Source organism: Filicampus tigris, chromosome 16, assembly GCF_054856515.1.
Source record: "Filicampus tigris isolate MCC_2025a chromosome 16, RoL_Ftig_1.0, whole genome shotgun sequence".
Classification (NCBI taxonomy): Eukaryota; Metazoa; Chordata; class Actinopteri; order Syngnathiformes; family Syngnathidae; genus Filicampus; species Filicampus tigris.
The window spans coordinates 3,530,043-3,549,856 of NC_141232.1; the positions used below are offsets into that span (position 1 = coordinate 3,530,043).

At 47.9% G+C, this 19,814-nt stretch overlaps 2 protein-coding genes across 2 annotated transcripts; both read right to left on the reverse strand.

The window, feature by feature from the left end:
- Window positions 1-594: 594 nt before the first annotated feature.
- On the reverse strand, window positions 595-16,903 carry LOC147134121 (xylosyltransferase 1-like). Its single transcript, XM_086055678.1, has 12 exons — window positions 16,734-16,903; window positions 15,377-16,009; window positions 9,873-10,272; window positions 8,465-8,640; window positions 8,173-8,375; window positions 6,876-6,956; window positions 6,577-6,793; window positions 6,217-6,393; window positions 4,611-4,879; window positions 3,299-3,494; window positions 2,758-3,094; window positions 595-2,248 (listed from the first exon to the last, which is right to left on the reverse strand). The coding sequence occupies exons 2-12, from the start codon at window positions 15,659-15,661 to the stop codon at window positions 1,920-1,922; spliced, it is 2,670 nt and encodes an 889-aa protein (XP_085911804.1). The 5' UTR covers window positions 15,662-16,009; window positions 16,734-16,903; the 3' UTR covers window positions 595-1,919.
- LOC147134122 (uncharacterized) lies at window positions 16,798-19,746 on the reverse strand. The gene is made up of 4 exons (XM_086055690.1): window positions 19,529-19,746; window positions 18,476-18,765; window positions 17,584-17,816; window positions 16,798-16,939 (listed from the first exon to the last, which is right to left on the reverse strand). Exons 2-3 carry the CDS (start codon window positions 18,719-18,721, stop codon window positions 17,586-17,588), a joined length of 477 nt encoding a protein of 158 aa, XP_085911816.1. The 5' UTR covers window positions 18,722-18,765; window positions 19,529-19,746; the 3' UTR covers window positions 16,798-16,939; window positions 17,584-17,585.
- Window positions 19,747-19,814: the final 68 nt, after the last annotated feature.

Sequence of the window (19,814 nt, forward strand, 5' to 3'; positions counted from 1 at the left end):
TGAGGTGCACGTGTCACCACCTTAAATTTGATCAAATCTCGGAAAATAAAAAGTAGGATTTTGTTCAAATAATCATTATGAAATATTTAATTATACTACAATTATTAAAAAATAGTAAATGTGAATATTATCTTTTACAATTTAATGGCTATATTATACATTTATCCAAATAGTAGTTATTTCAAAACCCTGGCTGTGCTTCGAAACAAGCCGATTCACTTTCGTAGCTAACTAACAAGTAGAAGCGATGCACTCTGAACTCGGGCCCGACCCATTCATCAGTTTGATCGCCAATTTTTTAATACAACTATAACCGGCCAGAGTTTTGTAAATTAAATGCCGGTTTTATGTATTCATACAATGTCATGAAACAGGAAATATTTTCAAGTGTTACGCAGAATGTCATGTTTTGTCAATTTTAGTGATGACATATATTTTTTCATACGCACCTATTATATAAGTGTTGATGTTCAGTCTTATCAAGTGTCATTTTAAAGTGTGAACACGTTAGAATGTTATATTAAACTTTTTACCCATACGCTTCAGTATATACATTTGAAAACAAAAACAAAAAGGAGGAGACGATAGTTTTTGTCTTGGTTGTTTATTTATTTTGTTCCCAAAGTTGTTTGAAGGCGTCCGTGTGGAACACAAAAGGCACCGTCACAAGTGTCGACAAAGAGCAGCGACAAAAAAAAAAGATTTTCAGTTCATGACAAATCTGCAACATACTTAAATAAACATCCATTCATAGAAATTTCTCATCTTAAATACAAAAGTCAAAAAATGTGAGGCAGCTTGAAATCTCAGTGTTCAGGTTTCAGTCACCACTTTCAACTTTTGCCTGGTCTTTGTCAATCGTCTTTTTCAAAGAACGAGTCTCACGAGGGACACTTTGAGGCACACTGCAACTAGTGCTCCTCTGTTGCCATGGTAACAACAAATAAATACATTCCAACAGAAACAAATACGAAAATCAATAAATATTTGTTGTTTTTGCGTCTGTGTCACGTGTCTACCTGAGCACCTGCTGCTCCTTGGGGGCCCAACACCGGAAAGTGCCCCCACCCCACCCACACCCTCACTCACTCACACTCACGCACACACGTACCCACATCCATCCATCCATCCATTTGTGTACAATAATGTGGTGACATCACTTCGTGTGAAACAGAATCAGGAAGTGAGCGGTCGCCACGTCAAAGCGCCGTTTCGCACTTTTACGACATTCGGCAAAATGACCAAATGGGGAAATGTTTTGTGCTTTGATTTTTGAAACTTAATTAACAAAGTTAATATTTAAAATGTTATAAAAGTGAATTTGAAATCAAATTTCGTATTCTATTGTTTTAATTAAACATAACGAACCAAGTCATGAATGCCATGCTACGTTTTTTGTTTGTGCCTGTTTTACGCTTATTCACCAATTATGAGATTAATTAATTAAAACAATTCATTAATCAATTAGCAATTCTGCTAATTGAAAAATTGTGAAACAGAAATCTTTTGTGCTTTGATTTTTAAATTATATAATTTAAAAAAAAAAGAGTTAAATAAAAAACATATCTAATTCTCCTTTTTATTCTATTATTTAGAATTAATAGCATTTGAGGAATAAATTATTATATAAGAACATTATCATATTATTACAATAATTATTATTACACTTATTCAATGGGATAAAAGAATAAAAATAAATTAAAAAAATCAATGAATGCATCTTAATGAATATTTTACTATTATGTGTGGTATTAAATTAAATAATATGAAAATGAGTTCATGAATAAATAAAGTGACCAATTTTAGTGGGAGGGAAAAGCCTTCCAGGTAATTGAAATGCAAAGTCTTGCCGGCGCATAAGTGCCACAGTGAAGGCGCGCAGACCTTCAATCATAAAAGTGTCCAAAAGGCTCCTGGGGCTACCTGATGCGTCCGTCGGCCCTGGCGGGCCCCACTTGGGATTTGGGATCGGGGCTGTCCGAGCTCCAGGCGGTGCGGCGGCAGCGCGGCAGGACGGGACAAGCGGCAGGGGCGGGGCCGGCGGCGCACACGCCGGCCGCCGTCCAGAAGCCAGATAGCAGGCGGTCCAGCCAGCGGCGCAGCGGCGCCCCCGACAGGGCGGCGTTGGCCTCCGCCTCCTCCATGGCGGCCAAGCTGAGCGGCAGGCGCAGCACCGGGTTCAGCCCGTGGAAGCTCTGCTCCATGTACGACCGACCAGACGGACCGCCGTGCGCCGCGCGCGCCTCCTCTGCACCACGCACACGCAAAAACAAAAACAAACACGTCACCAGTCAAAAAACTTAGCCCGGAGCCCTGGACTTCCAAATGGGACCGAATTTGATTTTGACACCCTACTTCCAAACCCTAACCTGAGTTTTGAACCTTACTTAATTACCAACCCTAATGCTAGTTTTAAACCCTACTTCCAAACCCTAAACCTAATTTCAAACCCTACTTTGAAACCCTAATCGGAATTCAAAGCCCTACTTTGAAACCCCAACCTTAGTTTGAAACCCTAATTTCAAACTGAAACTGTACTTGGGTAGCTGGAAATGTAACTAGGTAACTAATGGCTAACTGTGACTGCAGTTTGAATGTGGCTGGTTGAAAAGTTTTCATTGTTTTAATTGAGTTGCACAGGTTAACCTTCACATGAATGGTGTAAAAAATTTGGAAATTATTATTTTTTTAGGGTTTTTTTTTGTCCGGCCTTTGACCAAGGGTGTGTAGACTTCTGTGCTGTCGTTGCGTCCTGACCTTGTGTGATGGGTCGTCGCCGGCGGAACTCTAGCGGGGCGATGAGGAAGCGCGTCTGTCCCAGCGGACTCCAGCGGTTGAGGACGCGGAGGGTCCAGACGCCGGGGCGCAGCGGCGCGGCCAGCGGGGGGCGGTAGTGAGTGACGTCGGCGCCGGCGTCCACGTGGATGTCGTAGGTGGCGGCGATCACGTTGGTGGGGTCGATCCACACCACCGTCGCCGTCAGGTTGGCCGCGGCGCGGCTCCAGCTCTGCGCCGCCGACACCTCGTCCTCGGGCCCCAGCGGGCCGCCGCGTCGGCGGAACAGCCGCTCCTTGGCGTCCCAGTCCGCCCCCACCTGCACGCACGCCCCACAAAAACGTCAGACGACGCCCACCGGAATGCGCCATCGCCATTGGCCGCCGGAACATTGCGATTGGCTGGCGTCAGAAAGTTTCAATTCGTTTTTAGAGCAGGTTTGTTGGGTTTAAATTTTTTCCAAATTTTTATTTTTTTTTTTTTTGAAGTTACTAAGTAGTATGTAATTGCGTGCGCGTGTGACCTGTATGTGCTGCAGCCTGTTGGCGGGGTTGGGGGGTCCGGTCAGGCTGAAGTGGTCCCGGGGGGTCACCCAGGTCTCCAGAGTCTCCGTCTGAGAGGAGGCTCGGTTGACCGCCGTGTGGCGCACCAGGTAGCCCTGGAACTGGTCCGACATGAAGTACACGTGCACGGACGTGGGGTGACCTGTCGCCTCGTAGCTGAAATGCACATAACACGCACGTGCGCGCACACGCGGAGTGACTGACTTGAACAAATACGCAAACATTTTACAGCTAGCAAACAGGCGCGTCTTGAGTAGTTAAGCACACAAGCACGCTTGAGGTGATGGAGTCAAATACATTTTTACAGTAGTGAAACAGACAAGTCTTTCTTCCGCGCGCACACGCGCGCGCGCACACACGCGTACAGGAGCCACAATCCCACCCAAACATTAACAAGGACTTCCTTGTAGCTTGTGAGGGCGTCCAACCCAAACACACACACGCGCGCGCACACACACACAGAAACTGAAGGCCGATTGTGCGCCGATGCGAGCTAAACTTGGCCAACGTCAGCCAACGTTGGCTAACGTTAGCCAAAGCTAGCTGGAGCTCAGCGTTAGCCAACGTTAGCCGACGCTAATGGCTAACATTGAGCTCCGCTGGTGAGCTTTTTGACCTGCTCAAATTTCACCCAACTAAATAATGTTACGCGATTTGCTAAGTACAGTTCAATTGGATTTAAAAAGTGTAAAAGTGTAACACATTTGCATTATTATGTATAATATAATTATACCTCCATCCATCCATCCATCATCCTAACCGCTTATCCTCACAAGGGTCGCGGGGAGTGCTGGAGCACTATCATAATTATATAGATTATATATAATTATAATTTTTAAGGACATTATAAATGGAATCATTATTTAGTTTTTATTGTTTTAAGTGCAGTGTTAACTGTGCAAAATGTTACAGTAGCTCTCAGTCACAAAGTGAAAAATAAGTTTCAGGACTGAAAACCTCCGCCTTGTTTTTCGACGAACAAGCTTGACAACCACCGCTTAAAACGACTCACGGGCAATTAGAAACATTTTTAGTTAGAGTACTGTCAATGACTTTGTGGTTTTTCACTCTTCATTACATGGAGGACTGTCAAGCCCGCGCTGCGTCACGCACGCCCATGTCCTGATTATAATCCCTCAGCGGAAAATTCAATGCACGCTCTGCTGTATAGCGCGGCACGGCAACGTCGCTTAGCAACAAACAGACATTCCCTGAAAAAAGGGTTGTCAGCAGCGGTCCGGGCGTGTCCGTTTTTGCCGCACGTTTAGCTACCTGCAGCTGCGGTCGGCGGGGTGCCCCCGCAGCGAGGCGGCGGCGCGCCCCAGGCCCAAGCGAGCGAAAGCGTGGTAGTGGCTGAGCGCCGCGTCCGCCAGGCCCTCGGCGCCGTCCGTCTCCCGCTCGTAGACGTTCTCCCAGTACGCGCTCAGGCCCGGCAGGCCCGGCGCCGGCGCCCCGAACAAGTGCGCGTCCAGCTGGTTGATGATTTCCTGGCTGACGCTGGCTTCGAACTTCCTGGCGAAGAAGGTGGGACGCGCCGTTTGCTGTCCGCAACAACAACGGGAAGGAGGAACGAGTGAGTGCGCCAGTCAGAGGTAAGTACCGATATACCGGCCCTCTTTCGATGAATCGTGAAGGCTGCCGATACCAGCCAATCAGCCAATGATACTCAAGAAAAAAAAAAAAGTCTGACAAAGTCCTCCTTGCCAGTAGTTGGCGCTCTTTGTTTACAATTCTTTGTCTTTGTGCTCATTCAAATCTGACCATTCACCAAAAAATTGGTGAAAGTTACGATTAGTGGCTCAAATTTTCGGAGGGTAAAAGTTGTCATGTGATGAGAATGAAGTCTTTCTTTTAAGAAAGAAAAATGTAATTTACACAAATAAAATCATGTTTTTCCAAAATACAGTTGTAATATTAGGGTGTTGAAGTTATTTTCCAAAATACGATTTTAATCTTATAACCTTACACCTTTTCATAATAGAGGCCTTTATTTGAAAAAAATAAAATAAAAAGTCTTGGGAAGAAAAAAAAAAGACTATTCATTTAGGGATGTCAAATTCCTGTGATGATACATCCCATTGTCATTGGCCCAAAGATAAGCTAAGCTAAGGCTAAAATAAAATAAATTTTCCAATGCTTCATTTTTGTGTGTATTAATTCACATTTTACAAAATGTAAATGCACCCCAGTTAGCTGAAAGATTTCTTTTCTCCAGTAACTCGGTGGCGCCCCCAATGGCAGGGAGCGGCAGCACGGCTTGCGACCGTCGACGGACTTGCGCTAATGACGGGTTGGAAGTCAGGAGGCGTCTAAAAATACAGCAGCTGCTTCCTGGATCAGCTGCCAGCTCGCAGAGGCCCGCCGCTCAGGACGCACCGCTAATTTGGCAAAGCTATTCCCGGCGCGGCTGGAAAAGTGGACGGCACACCGCACGGGAACACGCTCGCTCGCGTCTTTTTTCAGGCCCAGAAATAGCCGCGGATGACAAACACTTCCTGTCGGGATACATCTGGCGCTCGCTAATCTTACCTTCTAATAACAACATTGTGCCGTCTGAAGATAATCATTCAAATGGCCACTTCAAAGTAACATGGCTGACTTCTTCTTGAGACTTTTTTTTGTGGCTCTACTCATAGATAGACGTCTCCCAAATTTCATGTCGGTAAGTCAAAGTGACTTTGGGGGCAGAATTTTCAAAACATTCTGGGCGGCAGCCACTAACTGAGCCTAATTTGCGGGATTTCATGAGGACAAATTTCACCAGGATGAACACGTCTGGCAAATGTGTGTCGGAACGGGATACGTTCCGCGCCCCCCCCCCCTCCCCCACTGCAAATGACGTGCTTGCGTGTGCGTGCGTGCGTTACGCGGTAGTTACCAGGAAGCGCGGCATGTCGGCGGGCTTGAAGTCGTTGGGCGAGCAGCCGCACCAATCCACGATGTGCTTGTACTGACATTTGCAGCCCAGCTTGCGGTTCCAGTTGGTCAGCCTCAGGTTGTTGTCCACCATGCTGCCACAGAGGGCGCTGTTCTCCAGCACCGTGTGGAAGAAAGACTGCAGGGGGCAGCGGAGAGCGCGTGAGCAGGGCGCGTGACGCCGTCAAACGGTCGGTCGCCACATTCAGCGGATAGCCCATCGCCGCGTCGGCCATATTGGATGTGGCAAGCCTGCCCGTTAACTGACTAATGCAAGCCAGTGGACTGGCGAGTCGGTCATCGGGCTACTTCCCAGCGTTACCTCGGCAGGAAGCAGCGTGAAGGCGTAGAATCGCTTCAAGCCGGCGACCAGCTCATCGGAGGATCGCACCACGTAGTCGACGAAGGCCCGGTTGAGCAGGAACCAATCGGAGCCGCCGTCCACCGCCACGCCTTCCGGGATCTTGCGGTCCCCGAGCCGCCACATGTGCGTGTCGCATTCCAGGAAGAGGCGGTCCAGGCCCTGCTTGCGGATGAAACTGACAGCGCAGCCGATAAGACGACGCCCACCTGGGAGGGGGCGGGGTAAGGGTGGGGGGGGGGGGGGGGTGCGTAGCTCACCGGGCGTTGTCGCGGCCGTGAGACTTGATGAAGTTGAGGTGGCGACGTTTGGACAAGAACGCCACCAGCTGGTCGTTGGTCCTGCCGGGACAACGCGGAAGGTTAGACGACAGCCAATCACATCGCACAACGCAGGAGGGCGGGACAATATCGCATTTCTCACCGAAATACAATTTCGGAGAGGTGCAACAATTAATGGATTCGTTTCAAACTAACCGATTATCTAATGAATCGACAATTATTTTGATAATAGATTCATTGTGCAAATACAAACAAGCTTCGAAATGATTTTGATGATGTTGCTTTTCGAGAATTAAAAAAAAAAAAGTCCCTAGTCACAATTTGGAAAACTAGATTTCAATTTACAATCGCTTGAGGGGTTGGACAGTGGCCAAATATTGACTACTTAAAAAAGAAAAAAGAAAAAAAAGTTGTTCGTGTAAGCGGCACTAAAAAAATCTATTTGTAAAAATGGTCACGACCAATTCACTCTAATAAATCAATAAAATGTATTAGTAGGGCCACCCTACAGCAAACACAAACACACACACACACACACCCACACACACACACACACACACACACACACACACATCCTTTAGCAGTGACTCAATGTCTTTGCGCTGGCTGACGTCGCAACTATTGATGGTGCTGTGACATCACAGGATGTGTGTGCGTGTGTTTTTCTTTTGCGTGTTGATGGCAGCAAACGTCAGTTTGCATTGTGATTTGTTTGATTGCGTAACAGAAGCATGGTTGGCTGGCCACTTTGTCCAGCCATGTGCTGCTTTTGGCGTCTATCGACATGCAAATGGCGTGACCGATCCGATGACCTGTTTTTTTTTTGTTTTTTTTCTCGCTGTCCAATCTACTACGATTGACTGAGCAGTCAATATGAGCGCTGTGAGTTTGTCCTCCTCATTTGCATGAAAATGTGATCAATCACGGCAAGGGGCGTGGAATTTCCCCGTGAAAATTCAATTTGACCGCTGTGAATATTTGAATTATTGTCAGTTGTTGCCATTCAAAAGATCCAAACAGTTTCACACTTTTTAATGGCAAAATGTCTTGAGCGTGAGGTGTCACGAATGACGTTTGCTGATCATGGAGCGGTGGATTCCATTTTGGGATCTTTCCGCTCCAAATGGCTTTCCCGTCAAAACGAAGCCAAATGCATCGTCATGATCGGGCTTGGCCAATTCATCCAAATGGAATCTGATTTGAATTTCAGCTTCTCACAGTCGAAATTCATTTTGAATTAATTTCGGCGCGAGGAAGTGGGTCGGGAAGTGCTCACCTGACCGGGTAGTCGGCGGCGCTCAGGTTGATGAAGAAGTCCCAGGCCCAATCGCGCATGTTCAGGAGGTCGTCCATGGCGTGCAGGTACATGCTGAGCAGGCTGGCCCCGCCCCAGATGGTGGCCATCCTCCACGGCGTCACCCGCACGTTGGCGTACTGGCCGGCCAGCAGCGTCACCTCGCGGTGCAGGAAGTCCGACCTCTGCGGGGGCGGCGCGGACGTCAGCTCGCGGCGTGTGCGCGTGATGATGTCATGCGGCGTGATGATGTCGCGGAGCGTGTGTGCGCCACCTGGTCCACGTGGATGTAGTAGAAGTGCGCCGTGTGGTAGATGGCCTTGAAGAGGCGGCGGAACTGGCGCGAGGCCCGCCCGTGCACCACCAGCACGAAGGCCAGACGCACCGGCGACGCCGGCGAACCGCCCGGGGCGTCGTCCTCGTCCCATTGGACGTTCGCGCTCACTTTGCCTGCCAGGGGGAGGAGTCAGTCAGTGCGTAATCAACGAATGAATTGATTACATTGATTATAAGTGATGGAATAAAAAGATAGCATTTCATAATTAAAATGAATTATTTAACATATTTTACAAATACATTTTAACGCACCTACAAGGTTTGTTCCATTAATTCATACATTATTTAATTTTTTATTCATTTTTTTTTGGCCTTCATTCCTCTCATTGAATAACTAGTTGATTTATTGAAAATTTGCAAATCTAAAAAATAAAACAAGTTTACGTTAGCGTTTGAGAATTTGTAATCATACATTCTGAAAATCTGTTAAAAATTGTACACAAATGAATGTTGAATACACTTTTTTTTCCCCCCCATCATCCATAAATAACATCCATAAGTGGCCATGTGTCCCGCCAAAAGAAAATCTAAAAGTAACCCCCCGCCCCCCCAGGCCAATCATGTGGCTCCAATGTTTGTTCATCCGTGTCGTTCTCATCACGTGTTGCTTGACTGCAGTGGGCTTCCAGGGCGTGCATGGAGTTTGAGGTATCGCCGACACTAACTACAGGCCGGACCATTGTGGGGAGTGCCCCCCCCCCCACCCTTCCCAACCCTCACCCCCAAGACCCGCCTCCGCTGCCTGTCCATCAAAGTCAAAGCCGAGGCTCCCACCCTGCCTGAGAGCGGGATTGTGTTGGGGGGGGGGAGTTGGTTTAGGCTTCGGGTGGGGCCCGCGATAAAAAAAAAAACTGCTGGGCCGACATGGAAGTCATTAGTCAGCACATCCCAGAATAAGCGTGTGTGTGATGAGGGTGTAATTACGCCGGAGGAGCTCACGTGCGCTTGCTCGCCTTTTCTGTTCGGACAACGGACACACCCACGCACATGGGGAGGGGGGGGGGGGGGGTGACGCACGCCCTGTTAGCTCCCAGTTAGCTGCAGGATCGATTTTCCAATTCTGCTCCTGGTCTACAAATCACGGAATAGTTTTGGTCCTCAACACATTCAAGAAATGCCGATGGAATCGTTCTGCGGGGCTCGGAGTCAATTAGCGGAGGCCATGCAGAGTTCAAAGCAAACACGGTGGCGCAGCATTTAGCTGTTTTGCTGCACCCAAGCTGCCAACAGAGGTGAAGTTAGCGCCAAGTGTAAATGCTTTTTTTCCCCATCCTTTGAGGAAATTCAAATTAATTTCCCTGTTAAGAATTTTCGAGGCCTACTTTGTGTGTGCGTGCCGGTCTCACCCTGCAGGGGGCAGTAGGTGGGTAGTTTAGCAGGCATGAGGAGGTTGTCCTTGTGGCGGCAGTAGACATCGGCGATCCGCTGACGACACTCGCGACTTTTGGCCCGCGACAGCGCCGAGATGACTTCCTTGCCGGCCATCTCGCACTCGGACGCCGGCGTGGTCGCGGGCGCCGTCCGCGACAGGCCGCCCGCTCCCACCTGAGCGAGCGGGACCGCCCCCTGGGCCGCTTTTGCCGCCACGTTTTGCACTTTGGCGTCGGACTGCCGGCGCTGCGAGCGCTCTCCGGGGCGCCCGCCGCCGTCCACGTGCTGCAAGTCTCTGGGGACCGAGTTCTCGTTGTTGTTGCTGTCGGGGGGCGGGCGTTGCTTCTCTTTGGGCCGGTGCGAGCGGTAAACGTCCTGGAGGGGGAGACAGAGAGCGCCTTTAGCAAGATGCCGCCTGACACTTGATGAGATGGACGTTTTTTCAGTTTTTTTTTGGGACTGAATTTTTTGTTTGCGTCGGGTTTTTCTTTGCCGCTTGTCGTCATTGCGGTGGGGGTTGAGCTGGAGCCTGTCCCGGGCTAACTTGACACGCCCCGGACTGGTCGCCAGCCAATCACAGAACTTCTCAATTTGCTTATTTACGATTCAACTTGAATGAAAGCCCTTGATGTCGATGTGAGCGTCTGTACGTTAAAGCATTCAAAAAAAATAAAAAACATTTGTCATACTTTCATTATTTATTTGTAAATATTTGTTTCTGGTGCTACTAGAAAATCCCAGAAAAATTGTTGCATAATATTTTTAAGAAATTTGATATACAGCGCTTGCTGAAGAATTTCACAAATATATTAAATAATACGATGTCATTCTATTTGTGATCTTTTTTTCTACCAATTCAAAGGGAGAAAAAAAAAACCTCGTTTTCAACTTGAACGTGCTTAATTTGACCCACAACATAAAAGCCGAAAAAAAAAGAACTCTCGGTGATTTCAGATGTCGGCAGCTTCCCGTACACATGATCGGCAAAACGACCTTGCGGATGTCCGTCATTCCGTTTTGCTGTCACAAACACGTCTCGGATTTAATTGCGGTGTTGTGCAATGTCAAAAGTTCGCTTTGAATGTTCCGAAGGCTTTGTGCTGCCATGACGCGCTTGACTTGCTGCACAGCCATAATAGATGACCTTTGACCCCAGCTGTGCACGTGTCACGGAAGTGCACTCAATGACGACCAACTTGACTTTTGCCACAATGGGTGTGTGTGTGTGTGTGTGTGTCCGCGCGCGCTAAACCACATGACTTTGCCGTCTATTTTCATCCCCCGCATGGTCCTCTATCTGTTTTTAGTGTGAGTCAACGAACGTACACACACGCGGGGGGGGGGGGGGCGTGTCCCCCACTAACCTCGCCACCTGCTCGTCTCGCAAGCGTTCATTAAGTCAAGTGCGGCGTCAGTTCGGAGGAATGGCGCAAAGGAGGGAAGGGAGGGCGGAGAAAAGAACATCTGCCTCGCAGCCCAGAGGTTCTGGGTTCGAATCTGCACGCCGGTCGGTCTTCATGCGCGGGCGTCGCAGGTTGCCACACATTAGAAAAGCAATGCTGGCTGATGCGTTTTCAACGTCGTCAGTTTGCAAGATGGCGCCGCTTGGTCATACGCTGCCCCCGCTGGTCGGAGGCCAACACTAACACGCGCGGGCACAAAGCGCCTTAAGTCAGAACAGTCGGCACATTGACGGCGAGATGTTTGGCTCAAAACGTTTAGCGCCACGTCGGCGGCGGCGGCGCCGTGCTTGCGCGCCTCCCACCACCACCTCACACGCGCGCGCTCCGCTCGCACGCACAACGGAACAGGCAAGTGGACAAACTTTTGCGCTACAGTTCATTTTTAAAACATGAGCCTGCTCATAGGCCTCTGTCATGAATGCGCTTAAAAAAAAAAAAAAAAAAGGAATTGTTTTGAAATTGTCCATGCCAAGCACACACAAATATTTGGAAAGTTGACTTAAAAGTATGGCGTACGTTGGCCGGCGCTGACAGAACTCTCGCCGTATGTTTGCGTCGTCCACCACTGCCGGTGGAGCAGCACGGATGATTGACGGCGTCCGATGATAAGAAGCTTTGGATCGGCGCCTTCCGATGCCATTGAAAGGCTCTAATCCGATCGCCACGGATCAATCATCGCACAAAACAAGATGTCTTTTTTGGTCTTCCCGCCTCGACAAACGGACGCAACGCAAAATACAGAATTCGAGCGTCTTATTCCGGAGCAAAACTTTTCCCCGGTGGCGTGCCGCGGGCGTCTCGTAAACTCGGCACGCCGACCCCAAAGCCGGAAAGCGGCATTATGAAAAGTTGTTGTGTGGAGAATAGAGCGATAGATGATAATCCCGCCGTAATCCTGGCTCATCCGGCCGGTGGGAAAGCTTCTTCTTCTTCATCCTCATTTTAGGCATCCATTTAGCTTTCGGATCACTTTCCGGCCATCTGGACGGCTTTTGCTGTCCGCACCAAGACTGGAAAAACAGTTATTGAATTGATTTTTCTTTTAATAAAAACCGACACACACCCAACTCTTTAGTACATGAGATAATAAAAAAATATATATATAATGTGTACAGTATTTATTTTCTTACTGGTTGCCAGTCAATGTCAAGGCCCAAATGTGATCAATAACTGTTGAAGACGATCACTTTGAAAAGTTTTTCTTTCAAAGTCGTCTCGACTGGTCTCAGCGTGCTTCGGCGCGGAGTCCGGTCCACTGTTGCCGTGGCGCCGCAGCACTTAAATGTGCCCGCCGACGGGTCAGCAGGCGGCGGGGGTCCCGAGAGCGAGTAACAATGGCCAGAGAAGAATGATCGGTCACTGAAGTAGGTGAGTGTCGTGCTTGGCCCGGGGGGGGGGGCGCCGTCACCGTGGCGACCGGCAAGCAATTTAGTGACCTTTCATCACGTCACTCGTCACACCGATCGCGGTAATCGCTTTGGGTTGGAATGATGACTCGGTGTTTATGACGCCACCTTCAGGACGGAGGACATTTTGTCCAAAAGTCGCAATTGCATCCATTCATTTTCTTGAATGTAGCCGGGTGCACCCTGGACCGGTCGACAGCCGATGTCAGGCCACATGGACTAAAAATTGACCGGTTGCCAGTCACATAGACAGTGACCAGTCAATGTCAAGAGCATACAGACTCGCGATGTTTGATACAACTTTTTTTCGGACCGATACCGGTACAAGTGTTCACTTAATGGCTACTCAACAACATCGAATACCGATACCTCTACTACTTATGACAAAATATTGTGAACAAAGACTTTTCTTTCCTTCTGACGCAGACGCTGATTTGTAGTATCGATGGCTGGTATCGGCAGCCTCCACGACTACCCGATACCTTCAAATAAGGCTCGTATCGGCCCGATACCGATGCCTGATAGTGTTACCAACAATTCCCTAATATAGACAAACAGTAGACTAGTCACCAGTCAATATCAGGGTACGTATAGACAAACAAGGGAGCGTTCGCCAGACTCGCCACACAACGCCAAGGCGCACGTCGACAAAACGGTGGACTGGTTGCCAGTCAATTCAAGTGCACAAAGAGGCTAACAATGACTGGTCGCCAGCCACTCAAAAGGGAACAGGGACAAACAACAGTCCCACCACAAGGACAATTTGTTGGCATTGAATGAAGCTAACATGCTAACATGCTAACACCAGGAATAAAAGCACTTGAGGCCATGCAGACTGGAGCCCAGAACCGCTCACCTGGCTGTGAGGCAGACGCACTAACCACTAGCGCACCGCACCGCCCGAGTCAACCACATGATACAAATTGTACGTTCCAAAGGCCTCCAAGAAGTCCCAACCGCACCTGAGATTTACGAGCCTTTGACGACAAACGGGTGTCACGTTCATTTCTAACCTGAGCGGCTTGCAAAGCACCATGGGAGAATTGCCCACACTTTTAAGGAGCACGTCCAGAATTTTGTTGAATTCATCGCTAGCCGACGGGCTTTTCATCCCCTCGGCTCAAACATCAGACGGCCGCCCCGGCCTCGCCCGCTACGCTTTTTCAAGTCACATCACACACGCACACACAAAGGGAAGATGAGAGGGAACGGGCCGAAGCGTAATGAAAGGATGTCAAAAGGGGTGGCGGCCCCACCCTCGCCTTCCTCACCAAAGCAAAACAAGAAGCAACGACGCAAAACCGCAAGACTTCACTCTTCACCTGGGAGGGACTCCCGGCCGCGCTGGGAAATCCTCCAGTTTCACTTCAACGCGCCAGCTTAATGCTAACACGCAATGTAAAACACCACTGACGGGCTAACAAAAACTTGCATACTCCATAATAATCTACTCTTGGAGAAAAACACAGTAATGACATCAGTATTAATCAATAGAATTAAAATAATTAACCCTAGCTTTTTTTTTTTTGTCACACTGCATCAATTAAGTGCAGCTCCTTCTAGTGTGCCCAACTGAGGGCAGTAGAAGGCAGACGGCTCGACGGTTCATTGAGGCGTCATTATGAATCCAGCCGTTGCCCATTGCAGCGGCCAATCATATTGCAGGGAGGACGTGTCCTACTTGGAACTCAAGTGGGATTCAGAATAACGTCACAAATCCTCTTTGATCTTGTCAGTGCAGCACTGATGTTAGTCACTGTACTTCGTTTCCACTATCTGGAAAATGTTTCTTTTTTTTTTTTTTTTTTGGTGTGCCTGAAAATTTCCGCCGAGCAAAATGTGAAATCAAGACATACAGTATTGCGGTGCATAATTATAGGGTGTTCAGAAAGTCATTGGACAGGTACTTTTTTTTAAAATTAAAGTTTCATTATAGCGTACAGGAGGCACATATGTCTTCCATAATAAAACATGTCTATTAATAACATTGTAATATATATAAATCAGTTAATAATTCCTGTTTAGAGGCTGAAATCAGAGGATTTGAACAATTTAAATTAAACAATGTCTCTAAACAATTACTCAATTATCAAAATAGTCATCAATTATTTTGATAATCCGTTAGTTGTCAATTAATCGATTAATTTTGACAATGGGTTGTACAAAAACATTTTCTGGTGAATATCAGTCGAGTGCATGAAGTCATGTTAAATTGCCTCCTCTAATTAAAATGACTGACGTAAAGATGAAAAAGTATTTCAACGATCTGTCCAGTCACCAAACTCGCTTGACAAACTTGATGACTATATTTTTTTCAGTGACTTCGGTATACATTGTAAAAATGAAAATATTTCCAGAAAAGGAATACCGTGTTTTGCCAATCGGCGTTCATTTGTAAGTCTTATATCCCCATTTACACCTGTCATGACGTGTTAATGAACATTTTCCAACGGACTCTGCGTCATCTGGATGCCACGTAAAATCGCTTCTTTTCTGACTAGACTTCTGCTTGCTAGTTGCCGATGCCAGAGCACATCACTGACACGCGTCCAAACACACACACAGACATCCATCCATCCATCAAGCCACATGGACAAAGACTAGACTTACGGCTCGGAGCTTGTGTCTCCCAGCGGCGTTTGCCAGCTGCGGCGCCTCGCTCCTCCACCGCAGTCCGTTCCTGGGCGGCTGCCCGTCGGCTTTGTCGGCGCCGACGGCTCGCTTCTCGCGGCCGCCTCGCTCCCCGCCGGACGAGCCGTCCAGGCTGCTGAAGTTCCACAGCAGCAGAGTCTGGATGAGCAGCACGGCCAGCGCGACGGCCGCCACCGCCGACCGGGAACGGAGGCGGAGGCGGAGGCTGAGGGCCAGCCGGCGAGGACACGCGTGAGCCTTCATGGCCGCCTGGACGCCGCTTCAGAGCGGCTGCTGGCGGCTGGGGACGACTGGGGGACGACCGCGGAGGCGGGGAGGGATTTTGGCACAGGGGGGGAAAGAGGAGAGCGCGGCAGGCGGATGCCCACGCGTGGCCGCCAGAGAGTCAATTGCTCTCTTAAAACGGTTCCAGCAACTTGCTATCGTATCCCACGCAAGCTTGGTCGGGTCAGCTGCGGTGCATTCATCGCTTGCTCTTCCTGTTCCACGCTGATAGGCGAGGCAGGTCGCGTGTAGTTCTTCGGGCACGTGCACAGAAGCTTTGGGGGGCAGGTGCTCAAGCTCCCTCGAAGGGACGGTCTAAAACCCCAACTAAGGTAAAAGAAGCTTAATGTCAAAAAACTCAATCGTCAGTCGTTACCAAAATGTATGTAGACGTCTCTGCTTACCTTGTCATTAAAATGACATCTTTACACTTGGGAAAAATGATACGATTCATTTTGTGCACGAAATGCCAACTCATATTAGCCAAGCCACCCAAATATATAGTTAAGTGGCAAGTACAGTATAATATTATGGACGGTATGAAACTGTAACTTTGCATACAGTATCATCAGCCCAAATGTTCTTGGCACTCTTCATTCCACCTTCCGAGAAATAAAAATGGTGCAATAGCATTGGGACCACTGTTGGCATGTTCTACTCTTGCCTCTTTTTCAGAAAAATAGTTGCTGCATGGGTGGGAAAAGTTGCTAAGTATATCTGGCAAAAATGTTGGCAACACTGCAGACACAAGTCGTGGCTCTTCTTGCTAACTTGTTTGGACTAGCATCCACACGTGTGCACATCAAATAAAAGCACAACTTTCTAAATAAAAGAACGGCGTATTTTATGTTTTACTTGGACTTCATTGTGACTGCCAAGGTCGGTGAGAGATTGTGGCGGTGTCGGATCTGGCTCCCGGGCTGTATTTTGCCCAGGTTTAGGCTATTGGCCCGACAGAGCCGCATAGCAGCCTGGCCCCGGGCCAGCGTGAATATCGAGCGCTGATCTGGTTAGGATGCATCCATGCTGCGGCGTTCCGGGCACGTCCCACCTGGAGGAGGCCCCTGGACGACCCAGGACACGCTGAGCAGAACACTCGGGGTGCTCCCGGACGAGCTGGACGAATTGGCTGGGGAGAGGCAAGTCTGGCCTTCTCTGCTTAGGTTGGTTTCCCCGCCACCCGGCCCCGAAAGAAATTGGATGTTCGATGTGGGCTCCAAGAACGATTGGTGCTGATTGCGGTGGGTGGTGTGCACCCTAAAAAATTAAAAAAAATGTAAATATATGAGTAAAAGAAAAAAAGATCCAACTTCTGACCTAAAATTCCAAGTTGAAGCTCAAAAAAAGATTCAGATAACAATGTTAGCAAAGCTGTACATTGTGTTTAGTTACACAGACTTTTACTAGTCGTTTTTTTACATGGAAATCTGTTCTACTTCTACTTAGAGGGGAAGTCAACGCAAATGTGTTTTTTTTTTCAAGAATATGTTCCATGCAAGCCCACTAGTTGAAACAGGGCATTCTGATAAATATTGCGTTTGTGGAATAAGATTTAATCCACTTGTTTTTAGCCATCTCTGGGGTCGGCCATTTTGTGTCGACTGAAAATGACATCACAACCGCTCACAACGACCAATCACGGCTCAGATTCAGAAAACAGGTCAGCCGTGATTGGTCGTTGTGAGCGGTTGTGATGTCATTTTCAGTCCACAGAAGACAAAATGGCCGCCCCCAGAGATGGATAAAAACGAGTGCATTTTGCTGCTTCACTTAACTTAACTTAAATCAGAATGCCGTGTTTCAACTAGTGGGCCTGCTGGGAACATATTCTTGAAAAAAATCTCTTTGGGTAGACTTCCACTTTAAGTACAGCGAATGAAAACATGCTGCTGGCGGCCTACCTTTAAGCGGAGACGCGCGCCGTGGGCACGATGGTGTCGAGGATGGCGATCCGCTGGGGGTCCCACACGCAATCTTCCTCCAGTCCGCTGGGCACCATCCCGCACTGGGGGGGCACCCAGGCGGTGTCGAAGACGGGGCCGTAGCGGGCGTCGTGCCACGTCTTCTGCCGCGGGTGACCCTGGTAGTTGATGGCGATCACGCGGCCCACGTCCACCGCAACCTTCAGCACCACCTTCAAACCATCCATCAAGTGCACAAAAACAAACGCAAAGTGCCTCACAGAACAAGGGGGGGGGGGGCACAACAAATCTTTCCCAGTGAGGAAAAACTGGAAAATGGGTAGAATAAAATAAAAAAAACAAGAAAGACTAAGATTGGTAAAGATTTAAAGGAGAAGTCAACCCAAACATAAGAATATGTTCCCAGCAGGCCCACTAGTTGAAACGCGGCATTCTGATAAATATTGCGTTTGTGGAATTTGAAGTGTTAATCCACTAGTGTTTAGCCATCTCCGGGGGTGGCCATTTTGTCTTCTGTTGACTGAAAATGACATCACAACTGCTCACAACGACCAATCACGGCTCAGATTCAGAAAACAGGTCAGCTGTGATTGGTTGTCGTGAGTAGCCGGGATGTCATTTCATGTCTGATGTCAAGACAAAATGGCCGCCCCCAGAGATGGCTAAAAACGAGTGCATTTTGCTTAAATTAAATTCCACGAACGCAAAATTAATCCGAATGCTGTGTTTCAACTAGTGGGCCTGCTGGGAACATATTCTTGAAAAAAATATGCTTGGGGTGACTTCCGCTTTAACAGAGCGTTTAAATGCGTTCAAAACGTGTAGGAGCGGTAAAGGGGGATGGTGGATTCAAAAGCAAACTTGCCAGAACCTTGTCGACGTCGGGGTGGTGGAGCGGGTAGCGCCTGGCCTTCTGCAGGTCGCGGCTGAGGTAGACGCCGCGGCCCAGCATGCCGTCGGGCGACTGGCGGAACCCGGACACCACGATGAGGTCGGCGCTCTGCCGGGTGGTGCCGTGGTACATGACGTAGCGCCGGCCGTCCACGGGCACCGCCCCCCCCAGGGGGTCCACGCCCTGCGGGAGCTCAAAGTCATCTTCGGCCCAATCGTATTGCATCCTCTTCCTCGCTTGACTGCTCTGTCACTGCGGGAAATGCAAAACTACAACCACATCATGCACTCCTATTGTATCTGCACAAGACAATGACAAGAAATCTTTCATAAATAAAGTTATCAGAATCTAGTCCATTCTAACTTATATGTACTTCAAAATTGGAAGGGCCCCTTTCTATTTATCAATGTAGGCTATCTACCTCATCATCACACACACACGCACACACAAATGTGAATTGACACCAAATTAAATGTGAGAAAATTACCATAATAAGTAGCCGTTAAATAATGTAGAAGTTGGTAGATTTATTTCTTATGACTATTATTGCTCATTACGCGATGGTTTTCTACGTTCTTTACGCACGGCCACGTGCTCATCCTCGTGTGCATACGTAATTACACGCAAGCCCCAGCCCCCCAAAAGCCCCGCCTTCACGAAAATCAACGTACAGCGAAAAATGTCCAGAAATTAGTCTGGACCACAACGAGTCTCGGTGAAATGCCTTCGTTTTTATATTAATTTAGTGAAAAGTGTAGTCGCCATGCCTTGAAAATATCAAATTAATATAAAGATTTTACGTATGTAAATAGACGACTTCAACTTTCAAAGAAAGTTAAGACAGAAAATGTTCAAATCTGTTCAGTAATTAGACGGGTCTGATGTTTACTGCCGTGGCACATCTGCCTACCCAAACTATAACTCATTCATATCAACCAACTATTAATGAAGCTTCTGCAGAACATTTTAGCTTAACACAACTTACATTTTTACAGTATGTAGAAGGAGAAATAATGTTAGTAGTGGACTGACCAGTAGACTTCGGCTAGCATAAGTTAGCTCCGTGATGACCATACAAATGACTTTGCAAATACTAAACCACGCGACTTAATAAATCTTCCAAATCATATATATATAAAAAAACATTTTAAGAAACATTTTCAGCTGTATGTGGGTTATGAGATCCAATGAACAATATCCGTAATTATGTAGACAATTAATTTTTAAACTTGTCCTTTAGTTGATCGGGACCAGATAAGATCAAATTGGTGGATAGGTCACATTGTAGTTTCGTATTTCAAAATAAAACAACCAAAAA